At 36.8% G+C, this 14179-nt stretch overlaps 1 protein-coding gene across 1 annotated transcript; it reads left to right on the top strand.

Annotated features, from left to right (window-relative positions):
- Positions 1-13017: 13017 nt before the first annotated feature.
- LOC123856424 (olfactory receptor 4A15-like) lies at positions 13018-13941 on the top strand. The gene has a single exon (XM_045892626.2). It carries the CDS (start codon positions 13024-13026, stop codon positions 13939-13941), a length of 918 nt encoding a protein of 305 aa, XP_045748582.2. The 5' UTR covers positions 13018-13023.
- The last annotated feature ends 238 nt before the right edge of the window (positions 13942-14179 follow it).

Raw genomic sequence — 14179 nt, 5'->3', positions numbered from 1 at the left:
TTGACTGTTTTATACAGTCATAACCCCCATGTTGAACGCACTGACCTACACTCTGAGAAATTCTGAGGTGATAAATGCCATGAAGAAGCTCTGGAGAAGAAATGTCATATCAAGTAGTAAATAAGTGCATCATGAAGAAATAATTTAGAATTAGAGCCAATCTCCTCAAATGGTAAAGTCCATTTTAATATAAATGCATTTTCAGTAGGAGTCAATAAATAATTTGTAATGTAGTAGTAATGAAAGTTTTATGGCTACCCAGATTGTTATTTATTTTTGTTTTTTTATTCAGATAAATTAACATACAGTGTTAGATGAGTATCAGATACACAATAGCATGCTTTAATAGTTCTATGCACAGTGCTCATCATGATGAATATAGTCTTAATCCCCCTATGTAATGAGGTTGTCAATGGAATTTTTATAGTTACACTAATTTTTAACTAATTGTTTTTATTACTTTTATTCTCATTCTTATTTTTAGTTGGATTCCTTTTTTTTAACATGCAGTGTTTTATTAGCTTCATGTGTGCAATAAATTCCATTCATCACCCATTGCTCATAATGACAAGTTCACTCCTTAATCCCCATCACCTGTTTAACCCACCCCCTTCACTGGTAACCATCCATTTGTTCTCTATGATTCTGTTCCTTGATTTCTCTCTCTGTCTTTCCCCTTTGCTTGTTGATTTTGTTTCTTAAACTCCACAGAGGAGTGACATCATATGGTATTTGTCTTTCTCTGACTGACTTATTTTGCTTGGCACTATACTCACTAGCTCCATGAATGTCAAGATTTCACCATACCCCTTCTTTATCCATTCATTAATTGATGGACACTTGGGAGCTTCCATAATCTGGCTATTGTAAAGAAAGCTGCTACAAATGTCGGGATGTGTATATCCTTTTTAAATTAGTGTTTTTGTATTCTTTGGGTAAATACCTAGTAGTGCTATTGTTAGATTGTTGGCTAGTTTTACTTTTGAGTTTTTGAGGGACCTCTGTACTGTTTCCTAGATGGCTGTAGCAGTTTGCATTCCCAGCAACAGTACATGAGTCTTCCTATTTCTTACATTCTCACCAACATCTGTTTCTTGTGTTGTTGATTTTAGCCATTCCGACCAGGTGTGAGGTGATATCTCATTGTAGTTTTGACTTGCATTTCCCTGAGTAAGTGATGATGAACATGTTTTCATGCTGGCCATCTGTATGTCTTTTTGGAGAAATGTACATTCATGTAGTCTGCCCATTTTAAAACTGGATTATTTGTTTTTTGGGTGTTGAGTTTTATAAGTTCTTTATATATTTTGGATACTAGCCCTTTAGATTCCTGTGTTTTATCTTTGTTCTTTTTATTGCACTAGTTAACATACTGAATGCTATGTAGACTATCATCTTTATTCTATTTTGTTTGCATTGCATATGAAATTCTTAGTGTATTTTACTTTTTAAAATAAAAATGAAAGTATAATAGGTTGTAATAAATATTAAAAATGGAATCCATACAAAGTGAGAAATATTGAATAAACCTTTACCCATCTCTCACCATTGTCCCTATTCTTCTTCCATATGTAGTTATTGTGTTAAGATTGTGTTGTTTCTAAGATTGTTCAATTAGTAATCTTTGCTAATAAAATATATGTGTTGTGTTTATGTCTCTGTGTATAACTTTTGCATTTACTACTCAGCCTCCTGGAGATCTCTCCATGCTAGTCTATATAGATATAACTCATTCTCAGCTTCCTCAAAGTGCTTAAATCTCTTTATGAAGATACAGCAAAATTCATATTTCCAGTCCATGTCATGTTTTCCCCAATTTTATTTTTTGTGACCATTAACTCTACAATAAAGTCCTTTTGAAATTTTGTAAGTATGAGTTTTTAGAAGTGGAATTGTTGGATCAAATTGTACATGTATTTAAATGTTGTTGTTTGTAGTTATTGCCCAAATATCATCCATGAGTTTGTACGAAACTACACTACTTCTCTCAGTCTAGAAAATACCTATTTGTGCAAATTCTCAACCCTCAGTTCTTGACAAACATTTATAGGATTTGAGAACATGAGATTACTTAAAGAAATTGTGTTTCATTTGCTTACTTTAATTGAAACTCAATAAATGTAATTGAATTTGAGCATCTATTCACACTTAAAATGATTTCTATTCTTTTTTTGGTGAATTTCCCATTGATGACTTTTACCTGTTTTAGTGTATTACTGTTCTTTTCCATAGTGATTATTATGGTTTAATAATACACTAAGGAAATTATCCCCTTTACCATTTATGTGTAATTACTATTTTTTCCAGCTTGTGATTTATTTTTGATGTTTTATAGTGTGCAGAGTATCTTTAAGTCTTTAAGTAGTCACATTTATAAGCATCTGTATTTCTTTATTATTCTTTTAAAGTCTGTAGGCTTGTATTATGTCCTCTTTTCCATTTCTGATATTTGTAATTTTGTGTGTTCTACTTTTCTAGATCAGTCTGGCTAGGAGTTTATCAGCTTTCTTGATTTTTTTCAAAGAATCAGCTCTTCATCGCATTTGTTTTTCTTTATCCTTTTTGTGTTCTAATTTCTATTGATTTATGTTTTACTTTCATTTTAACTATTTACTTGAATTTAATTTGTTCTTCCCTTCTCCCCAAATTTTTTAGATATGTACTTAGATAATTGATTTGAAGTGTTTCTTCTTTTCTTTTTTTTTTTTTTTTAAAGATTTTATTTATTTATTTGAGACAGAGAGAATGAGAGGGAGGAGGGTCAGAGGGAGAAGCAAACTCCCTGCCGAGCAGGGAGCCCAATGCGGGACTCGATCCCGGGACTCCAGGATCATGAACTGAGCCGAAGGCAGTCGCTTAACCAACTGAGCCACCCAGGCGCCCCTGTTTCTTCTTTTCTAATGTATGCATTTAATGCTAATTTACATGTACTCATTGTGCAATGGCAATTTATGTGGAAGGATGGTTTTAGCTGCATTCCACAAAATTTGAAATGTTTTTCTTTCATGTTTTAATTAATTTAAAGTATATTTTGAATTTCACTTGTGACTTCTTTTTTGGCCCCTGAGTTAATTATCTGCTTAATTTCTAAATATTTGATTTTTTTTCATGATAGTTTTCTGTTTTTGCTTTTAGTTCAATTCCATTAATATCTAAGTCTGTAAGACTTGAATACTTTTGAATTTGTTAAAGTTTGATTGCTTATTTATTTGTTTATGTATTTATATGTTTAATCATTATAAAGTATTTTTAATGGTCCAGAACATAGTTTATCTTAGGGAAGGTTCTGTGATCACTTGATAAAAGCTGTGTATTCTTTTGGTCATTTAATTTCCAAATATTCAGGAGATATTATAGAATTTTTTTTGGGTACTGATTTGAATTTAATTTCTTTTTTGCTAAGGAATATGGCATGCATGATAACAATTCTTAAGAATTCTTGTTTGTTTTTTTGTTTGTTTTTTATTTTTTATTTTGTTTTTGTTTTTTTTGGTCCTGATATGGTTTATCTTCTGAATGGTGCATATTACATATGTATTCGGAGAGAATGTGTATTATGTTGTTTTGTCATGAAAGACAAGTTGGTTAATAGTGCTTTTCATTGCCATCTATTTCCTTCCTGATTCTCTGGGTTCTTGGTAAATTGACTCCTTTATCATTATGTTTTGGAGCCCTTTATTCCTGTTCATATTTAGTTTTCTTTAGTCTGCTTTATCAGTATATTCACTCCAGTTTAGTTTTGATCAGGGTTTGCATGGGATATTGTTGTCCATCCTTTCACTTGGCATAGATATGTCTTTACATTTAAAATCATTTTTTCTTTTTGTAGACAGCAAGCATATTGTGGTGTCTTGCTTTCTTACCCAATATGAACAGTCTTTATCTTTTACTTGTAGTATGAACCATTTATATTTAATAGAATTATTAATCTCATTTTCTCAAAGTGGTCTTTTTACAGTTTGTAGTTTGTATCACCATATTCAAAATTCCAGACAATACATTTGTTTGGTATTTTCTTAGGTCATTTTATTTTGTAAATAATATTTGAGGTATTTTATTTTGTATTCATCTCTCTCATTTTAATCTATTTGAATGACTTAGTTTCTTTTTTATCCCCAAATTGTTAATTTAATGGCCATTTTAAAACTATTGCTTTGTACAATGGTAGAAACATTCGATTGGCAACAGACCTATCCACAGAGACCTGGCAGGCCAGAAAGGACTGGAATGATATATTCAGAGCACTAAATGAGAAAAATATGCAGCCAAGAATACTCTATCCAGCTAGGCTGTCATTGAAAATAGAAGGAGAGATAAAAAGCTTCCAGGACAAACAAAAACTAAAGGAATTTGCAAACACAAAATCAGCCCTACAAGAAATATTGAAAGGGGTCCTCTAAACAAAGAGAGAGCCTAAATGTAACATAGACCAGAGAGGAACACAGACAATATACAGTAACAGTCACCTTACAGGCAATACAATGGCACTAAATTCCTATCTTTCAATAGTGACCCTGAATGTAAATGGGCTACATGCCCCAATCAAAAGACACAGGCTATCAGATTGGATAAAAAAAAACAAGACCCATCGATATGCTGTCTGCAAGAGACTCATTTTAGACCCAAAGACACCCCCAGATTGAAAGTGAGGGGGTGGAAAAATATTTACCATACTAATGGACACCAAAAGAAAGTTGGGGTGGCAATCCTTATATCAGACAAATCAGTTAAACCAAAGACTATAATAAGAGATGAAGGACACTATATCCTACTTAAAGGGTCTATCCAACAAGAAGATCTAACAATTGTAAATATCTATGCCCCTAACATGGGAGCAGCCAATTATATAAGCCAATTAATAACAAAAGCAAAGAAACACATCGACAACAATACAATAATAGTAGGGGAATTTAACACCCCCCTCACTGAAATGGACAGATCATCTAAGCAAAAGATCAACAAGGAAATAAAGACTTTAAATGACACACTGGACCAAATGGACTTCACAGATATATTCAGAACATTCCATTCCAAAGAAACAGAATACACATTCTTCTCTAGTGCCCATGGAACATTCTCCAGAACAGACCACATCCTAGGTCACAAATCAGGTCTCAACCAGTACCAGAATATTGGAATCATTCCCTGCTTATTTTTGGACCACAATGCTATGAAACTAGAACTCAATCACAAGAGGAAAGTCAGAAAGAACTCAAAGACATGGAGGTTAAAGAACATCCTACTAAAGAATGAATGGGTCAACCAGGAAATTAAAGAATAATTTAAAAAATTCATGAAACCAATGAAAATGAAAACACAACTGTTCAAAATCTTGGGATGCAGCAAAGGCAGTCCTAAGAGGAAAGTATATAGCAATACAAGCCTTTCTCAAGAAACAAGAAAGGTCTCAAATATACAACCTAACCCTACATCTAAAGGAGCTGAACAAGAAACATATGATCCTCTCAATAGATGCAGAAAAAGCATTTGACAAAGTACAGCATTCTTCCTTGATCAAAACTCTTCAAAGTATAGGTATAGAGGGTACATACCTCAATATCATAAAAGCCATCTATGAAAAACCTCCAGCGAATATCATTCTCAACGGGGAAAAACTGAGAGCATTCCCCCTAAGGTCAGGAACATGGCAGGGATGTCAACTATCACCACTGCTATTCAACATAGTATTAAAAGTCCTAGCCACAGCAATCAGACAACAAAAGAAATAAAAGGCATCCGAATTGGCAAAGAAGAAATCAAACTCTCAGTCTTTGCAGATGATGTGATACTTTATGTATAAAACCCAAAAGACTCCACCCTAAAACAGCTAGAACTCATACAGGAATTCAGTAAAGTGGCAGGATATAAAATCAATGCACAGAAATCAGTGGCATTCCTATACACCAACAACAAAAAGGAAGAAAGAGAAATTAAGGAATCGATCCCATTTACAATCGCACCCAAAACCATAAGATATCTAGGAATAAATCTAACCAAAGAGGCAAAGAATCTGTACTCAGAAAACTATAAAATACTCATGAAAGAAATTGAGGAAGACACAAAGAAATGGAAAAACGTTCCATGCTCATGGATTGGAAGAACAAATATTGTGAAGATGTCAATGCCACCTAGAGCAATCTACACATTTAACACAATCCCCATCAAAATACCATCCACTTTTTTCAAAGAAATGGAACAAATCATCCTAAAATTTGTATGGAACCAGAAAAGACCCCGAATAGCCACAGGAATGTTGAAAAAGCAAAGCAAAGCTGGGGGCATCACAATTCTGGACTTCCAGCTCATTACAAAGCCATAATCATCAAGACAGTATGGTATTGGCACAAAAAGAGACATGTAGATCAGTGGAACAGAATAGAGAGCCCAGAAATGGACCCTCAACTCTATGGTCAACTAATCTTCAACAAAGCAGGAAAGAATGTCCAATGGAACAAAGACAGTCTCTTCAACAAATGGTGTTGGGAAAATTGGACAACCACATGCAGAAGAATGAGGCTGGACCATTTCCTTACACCACACACAAATATAAACTCAAAATGGTTGAAAGACCTCAATGTGAGACAGGAGTCCATCAAAATCCTAAAGGAGAACACAGGCAGCAACCTCTTCGACCTGATGCAGCAACTTCTTCCTAGAAACATCACCAAAGGCAAGGGAAGCAAGGGCAAAAATGAACTATTGGGACTTCATCAAGATAAAAAGCTTTTGCAGAGCAAAGGAAACAGTCAATAAACCAAAAGACAACTGACAGAATGGGAGAAGATATTTGCAAATGATATATCAGATAAAGGGCTGGTATCCAAAATCTATAAAGAACTTATCCAACTCAACACCCAAAGAACAAATAATCCAATCAAGAAATGGGCAGAAGACATGAACAGATATTTTTCCAAGGATGACATCCAAATGGCCAAAAGACACATAAAAAATTGCTCAACATGGTTCAGCATCAGGGAAATCCTAATCAAAACCTCAATGAGATACCACCTCATACAGGTCAGAATGGCTAAAATTAACAAGTCAGGAAATGACAGATGTTGGCGGGGATGTGGAGAAAGGGGAACCCTCCTACACTGTTGGTGGGAATGCAAGCTGGTGCAGCCATTCTGGAAAACAGTATGGAGCTTCCTCAAAAAGTTGAAAAGTAGGGATCCGAAGAGGTACATGCACCCCAATGTTTATAGCAACAATGCCCACAATAGCCAAACTATGGAAAGAGCCAAGATGTCCATCAACAGATGAATGGATAAAAAAGATGTAGTCCAGGGCGCCTGGGTGGCTCAGTTGGTTAAGCGACTGCCTTCGGCTCAGGTCGTGATCCTGGAGTCCCGGGATCGAGTCCCGCATCGGGCTCCCTGCTCGGCAGGGAGTCTGCTTCTCCCTCTGACCCTCCTCCCTCTCATGCTCTCTGTCTCTCATTCTCTCTGTCTCAAATAAATAAATAAAATCTTTAAAAAAGATGTAGTCCATATATACAATGGACTATTACTCAGTTATCAGAAAGGATGAATACCCATCTTTTACATCAACATGGATGGGACTGGAGGAGATTATGCTAAGTGAAATAAGTCAAGGAGAGAAAGAGGGATGGGTGCCTGGGTGATAGACATTAGGGAGAGTATGTGCTAATGTGAGCACTGTGAATTGTGTAAGACTGTTGAATCATAGACCTGTACCTCTGAAACAAATAATACATTATATGTTAAAAAAAAAAAAAAGAAGATAGTAAGAAGGGAAAAATGAAGGGGGGCGGAATTGGAGGGGAAGATGAACCATGAGAGACTATGGACTCAGAAACAAACTGAGGGTTCTAGAAGGAAGGAGGGTGAGGGGAGGGGTTAGCCTGGTGATGGGTATTAACGAGGGCACATATTGAATGGAGGACTGGGTGTTATATGCAAACAATGAATCATAGAACACTACATCAAAAATTAATGATGTAATATATGGTGATTAACATAACATAATAAAATTAAAAAAAGACAAAATGCAAAACAAAAAAAATCATATACTGTAATTTTCATTCATTTTCAGGAAATAAGTTCCTTTAATTTTCAAATCAAAACCACATTGAGATCCCCCCTTACACCAGTTAGAATGGCAAAAATTGACAAGGCAAGAAACAACAAATGGAGAGGTTGTGGAGAAAGGGGAACCCTCTTACACTGTGGTGGGAATGCAAGTTGGTACAGCCACTTTGGAAAACAGTGTGGAGGTTCCTCGAAAACGTGAAAATAGAGCTAACCTATGACCCAGTAATTGCACTACTGGGTATTTACCCCAAAGATACAGATGCATTGAAAAGAGGGGCACATGTCCTCCAATGTTCATAGCAGCAATGTCCACAATAGCCAAACTGCGGAAAGAGCTGAGATACCCTTCAGGAGATGAATAGATAAAGAAGATGTGGTCCATATATACAATGGAATATTACCCAGCCATTGGAAAAAATGAATACCCAACTTTTGCATCAACATAGATGGGACTGGAAGAGATTGTGCTAAGTGAAATAAGTCAAGGAGAGAAAGTCAATTATCATATGATTTTACCTATTTGTGGAACAGAAGGAATATCATAGAGGACCTTAGGAGAAGGAAGGGAAAAATGCAGGGGGGAAAATCAGAAGGGGAGACCAACCATGAGAGACTATGGACTCTGAGAAACAAACTGAGGATTTTAGAGGGGAGGGATGGGGGAATGGGTTAGCTCAGTGATGAGTATTAAGGAGGGCACGAATTGCATGGAGCACTGGGTGTTATATGCCAACAATGAATCATGGAAAACTACATCAAAAACTAATGATGTACTGTAGGGTGACTAGCATAACATAATAAAAAAAATAAATACGGTTTCAAATTCCTTAAAAAAATAAAAGTTTTCATGCTGTGACACAGACAGGTATATGTAGGAAATCCTCATAGACCTTCTGAGTTGACAACATGGAACTGAGAGTCCTATAGCAAGGCACCAAGGGAGCTAGAATTCGGAGGGTGATATTCTAGAGAGGATAGAGCTGCCAAAACAGAGAGAGACAAGGGACACAGAGAGAGAGAGAGAGAGAGAGAGAGAGAGAGACAAGGGACACACAGAGAGAGAGAGAGAGAGAGAGAGAAGGGAGGGGGCTTGGGAGGGAAGGAGAGTGAGGAGGTGAGGGGGAAAGAAGATAAGGGAGAAGGAGAGTGGGGGAGGGAGAAGGGAGAGAGAGAAGGAGACAGAGGAAGGGAGAAGGAAGAAGGAGGAAGAAGAAGAGGGGAGAGGAGGGAAGGGGCAGAGAGAGGGAAGGGGAGAGAGAGAGAGGCAGGGTGAGGAAGAGGGGAGGGGAAAAGGGGAGAGAGAAGAGAGACGGAGTATGAGACAGGACTTGAGAGAGAGCATGAGAGAGCATGAGTGGGACAGTGTGGGAGACAATGAGAGAGAGAGAGAGAGAGAAGGAAAGAATCAATGCTGAAAGGCTTCAAGGATCCTCCTAGATTGTTCATCAAAGTAGGGATCAATGTGTGCATGTGCTTTTGCGGAAACTACTTGAGGCTGGGTGGAGATTTACCTGGATGCATTAAGGAAGAGTGCCCAGTGCTCCCTGGGCCAGGCACAGTGCCCCTTCTCCCAGCTGGACAACCTGGGCAGGTTCTGGTTCACAGGGCAGGACACTGGCTGAGGACTTAGGAAGATCTTGCCTCGGTAGTGGGACATAATTAGCCTTACACTGAGCACTGTTCCAAGCCTGCCTAATAAACCATAACTGTAAGAATAAAGTCCCCAAGGAAAACATCCAAGAGAAACTAATGTTTTGTTTAGAATTTTATGTCTCTGCTAACATGAGAGATTGGTCTGATTATTGTTCTTGTGATGCTCTTGTTTCATTCTGGTTTAAGGGTTATGCTGGGTGCATAAAATGAGTCAGGAAGTATTTTAAGTTCCCCTCATCCCTGAGCTGTTTATTTATGATTGGCACTACATTTTGATTTATTTTTATTCCGTATCATTGATAACGTTATATAGGAATAGAATTTTGTTTAAAGATAGTAAATGATTTATTTACTTAAAAGTATTAGGTAATTCCAGGTTTTGTTATTTTTCTGTGTCTCTTTAGAAGGCTGTCTTTCATAGCAGAGCTCCACTTTCTAAATGGGCAAGTATACTGTCATAAATTCATTGGTGATATTCTTTTATTATCTTTTTCAGATCTGTAGACTACATTGATGACACCCTTTTCATTCTTGATTCTGATCCTTTGTTCTTTATCTTAGTTTTTCTTCATCCATTTTGCTAGGAACATTAATTTTATGAACCTTTCAAAGAACCAATTCCTAGATTTATGTATTTTCTCTATTTTTCAGTAAAATTCAATTTCAATGATTTCTGTCTTTTATTTCCTATTTCTTTTCTACAGTGTTCTCTGGGTTTATTTTGTTTTTCTGTTTTCAATTTTTTGAGATGGAATGTTAGTTCACTTCTTATAATCTATCTTGTTTCCTAATACTTGCAGTTAAAGCTACAGATTTCATTCTACACACTCGTTTAAATGATTGCGAAACACTGTTATATTTGGGTTGAATTCCATTATATATATTCTGTATGATTTAAGTCCTTTGAAATGCATTCCAACTTGTTTTCTGGCCGAGGGTAGTGTCTATTTTGGTGAATGTTCCATGAGCACTCTGAGGTAAGTGGAATCCTCCTACAGAGTTTTCTCCCTCCCTACTCCCATACTAATACAGGTTCTATCTACTTGCCTGTGTGCCGCTGTGTTTCAAACTCAAGACTCTTCCCCTTAGGGAAGAAGCTTGCTTTATCTACATTTGAGACAACATTTAAATGGGTTGTATGAAATTTGCTTTCATGATGTTCTGGAAGTCAGTTCAGGTGTCTGTGTGCAAAGACATAGCTTAAACCTAACTGAAATAGCTTTGCCTATTTCATGCTTGAAAGAAGAGAGTTTTTACATATTTTATTTCTGTCCACACTGGACATTTCTCTTTCGGTGATTCAATCTCAAGTTGTTCTTTGGGGATTCCATGTTCTCCCCCTCCGACCCCCAGAGGACATGTTTCTTCAAGTTCTGTTGTACATGGTGATTATTTTGGTGGCATCTCTGGAGATGCAGGTCTACCCTCAAAATTATGATGAAGGTCCCAATTAATTTAATTAGGGAAGAATCACTCTTGGAGATGCACCAATGAAATGACTGAGTAGTGCTTGTTGTGGTTCAAATGCAGATAAAATGTTTACACACCTTTGTCTTGACCTCAGAGAGTATTTGTATCAGTGTTCATATGACTGGCTTTTTCAGGAATCAAATGATGGACTCAGAACATAGTGAAGTATCTATGTGAAATTATTCTCCATCATTCAGGGAATCCAAAATTTAACTATACTTCATGAAGACAAACCAGTATAAATGATTGAGAATTGACTGTCATAAAGGCTACTTCACTATTTTACCTATATTGGCATGAAAAAGAAACCACACAATCTTTATTTAAAGAATTCACAATTTTCTCTCCCATAAAGTTGTGTGTTTTTTTTTAACCTCAAGATATTGGTTTAACATTTGCTTGTTATTAGTGCAAATTATGCCAACAATGAAGATTTTGGGTCTCTGTTCACAGCCAATATTCAGGCTTGTTTAGATTACAGGACCTTTGTATTCATTTTGAAAATCCCAGCAATTTAAGAGGTAACCTTTTTCTGAAAGACTGAAATGAATACAACTTTCTGCGAATGTGGAAAGCATTGTTCACACGGAGACAGTTCAAGGTCCAGTGATGGTGCATGTATTTTCTTGGTCTGTGTGCACAGAGATGGCATCAATGCACAAAAGAGAAGGGAGAAGGGACTGCAACCCTGGATTGAATGGTGTTTCAGCATGCAGGTAACTCAGGAAGTGTAATCAGATGTAAGACTCCAAAGTAGGCTTTACATTTTACGTGTTGACGGTGCTGGAATTCAGTCTTTTAAAAGTTCTCCTGTGTGAATCTGATAATCAGCTATATTAGGGATTCTTTATGGTTACTAGACTATATGGAAATTAGCTCAGTTCTGTAACACTCTTTTTGGCTATTTTCATATATAAAGATACAGAATAAATATACTTTCTCTAACATCAGTGTTTTTAGAAACTAGTTTGAGGTTTAAGGATATTTTGATGGGCAAGATACTTCTAACTCTACAGATGGTTTCAGTTGACATGTTCTCTGAACATTGTTTGCTGATCTGTGAAAGTTTAGAGGATGGTGTAGCATCCACAGACTTGAATGAATGATTTTGAAGAATCCAAAGTAACACTTTCATAAGCAAGCAATTACTTCAGTTCCTATGTTTCTGTTCACAGGTGAGTTTCAGCATCACAGCATATGTATGTTGCCTATTCCTATAAATGCTTCCTTATATGATTTACCCTCTTGCCATTGGTTTCTTTGTATTCTAATTTGCTTAGAGCTCTGTGTCTGATATTAACTCTGTGTATGTCCTCTGAAATGTAAATTTCCCCCCCATCTACATAGATCTATTGATGCCATGGTATCTTTTTAAAGTCCTTGAGATGTTTTGATATTGTAAAATATATCATAATTTCATTTATTAGTTAAGAGGACTCTAGAAGTTATAAAGTCATCTCTTTTTTTTAACTGGGAAGTAAATAAAAATCTTGTTTTAGTTTTTCATTAACCTTAATCCATTTAAATTTTTATCTGAGGAATTCGCCATATGTATAATTTTACTAGCTTCCTGTTAAAAAGCTGGTTGTAGCAACCCATTTATTTATTAATGTGTCCTTTTCCCATAGTGTCTTTAATGACTTATCTCTGCCTTGGTCTGCAAGACTGCTGAGGTTAAGGAGCCTTGTATTTTAATTGCTGAAAGTACTGGAACATAAGAAATTATAATGCCTATTTGTTGAAAGAAAAAAGAAATTGTGTTAAGATTTCAGGAAGTCGCCCGTAATCATTATATTCATAGCTAATTTTATCTTGAACTGTGAAATAAGGACATGCAAAAGAACATATGGAACACAGAAACAATGTGACTGAGTTTGTTCTCTTGGGGCTCACCGAGAGCCTCCAAGGTCAGAAAATATTATTTGTTGTGTTTTTGATCATCTACATCATGACAATGGTGGGCAACTTACTCATTGTGGTGACTGTGGTGGTCAGCCCAACCCTGGATGCCCCTATGTACTTCTTTCTTGGTTACTTATCATTTATGGATGCTGTTTATTCTACTACAGTTACTCCAAATATGATTATAGACTTACTCTATGAGAAGAAAACCATTTCCTTCCAAGCTTGCATGTCTCAGCTCTTTATAGGGCACTTATTTGGTGGTGCTGAGATTTTACTCCTGGTGGTCATGGCCTATGACCGCTATGTGGCCATCTGCAAACCGTTGCATTATTTGACAATCATGAATCAACGGCTGTGTGTTCTCTTGCTGCTGTCGGCCTGGTCTGGAGGTTTTTTGCATGCTGTAGTTAAACTTCTCTCTGTTTACAACCTTCCCTTCTGTGGTCCTAATGTCATCGACCACTTCATTTGTGACATGTACCCATTATTAAAACTTGCCTGCACTGACACCTACGTTATTGGCCTCACTGTGGTTGCCAATGATGGGGCAATCTGTGTGGTCATCTTTACAGTCTTACTCATTTCCTATGGGGTCATTCTGCACTCCCTGAAGACCCATAGTCAGGAAGGGAGGCGCAAAGCCTTATCCACCTGTGGCTCCCACATTACAGTGGTGGTCCTCTTCTTTGTCCCCTGCATTTTTATGTATGTGAGACCTCCTTCTACCTTACACATCGATAAATTCTTGACTGTGTTTTACACAGTTATCACCCCTATGTTAAACCCTCTAGTCTATACACTGAGAAATGGAGACATGAAAAATGCCATGAAAAAGCTGTGGACCAGAAGAAGAAAATGAGGCCGAAGAGAAATGTGTTACCTTTTTTCAATGAAGAGCTGCTCCATGCAGGAAAGGATTATATATTTGTAGTAAATTTATCTTCAGGTTTAATGAACTTGCATATGATGAAAGCATTTAAGATGTAAATCTTCCAGGGCGCCTGGGTGGCTCAGTTGGTTAAGCGACTGCCTTCGGCTCAGGTCATGATCCTGGAGTCCCTGGATCGAGTCCCGCATCGGGCTCCCTGCTCGGCAGG

Source organism: Mirounga angustirostris, unplaced genomic scaffold (genome assembly GCF_029215605.1).
Source record: "Mirounga angustirostris isolate CCGP_5_RB_7025 unplaced genomic scaffold, mMirAng1.0.hap1 SCAF_13, whole genome shotgun sequence".
Lineage (NCBI taxonomy): Eukaryota > Metazoa > Chordata > Mammalia > Carnivora > Phocidae > Mirounga > Mirounga angustirostris.
Note: the sequence above shows the minus strand (reverse complement) of the source record. Positions and strands in the feature narration are given on the sequence as shown.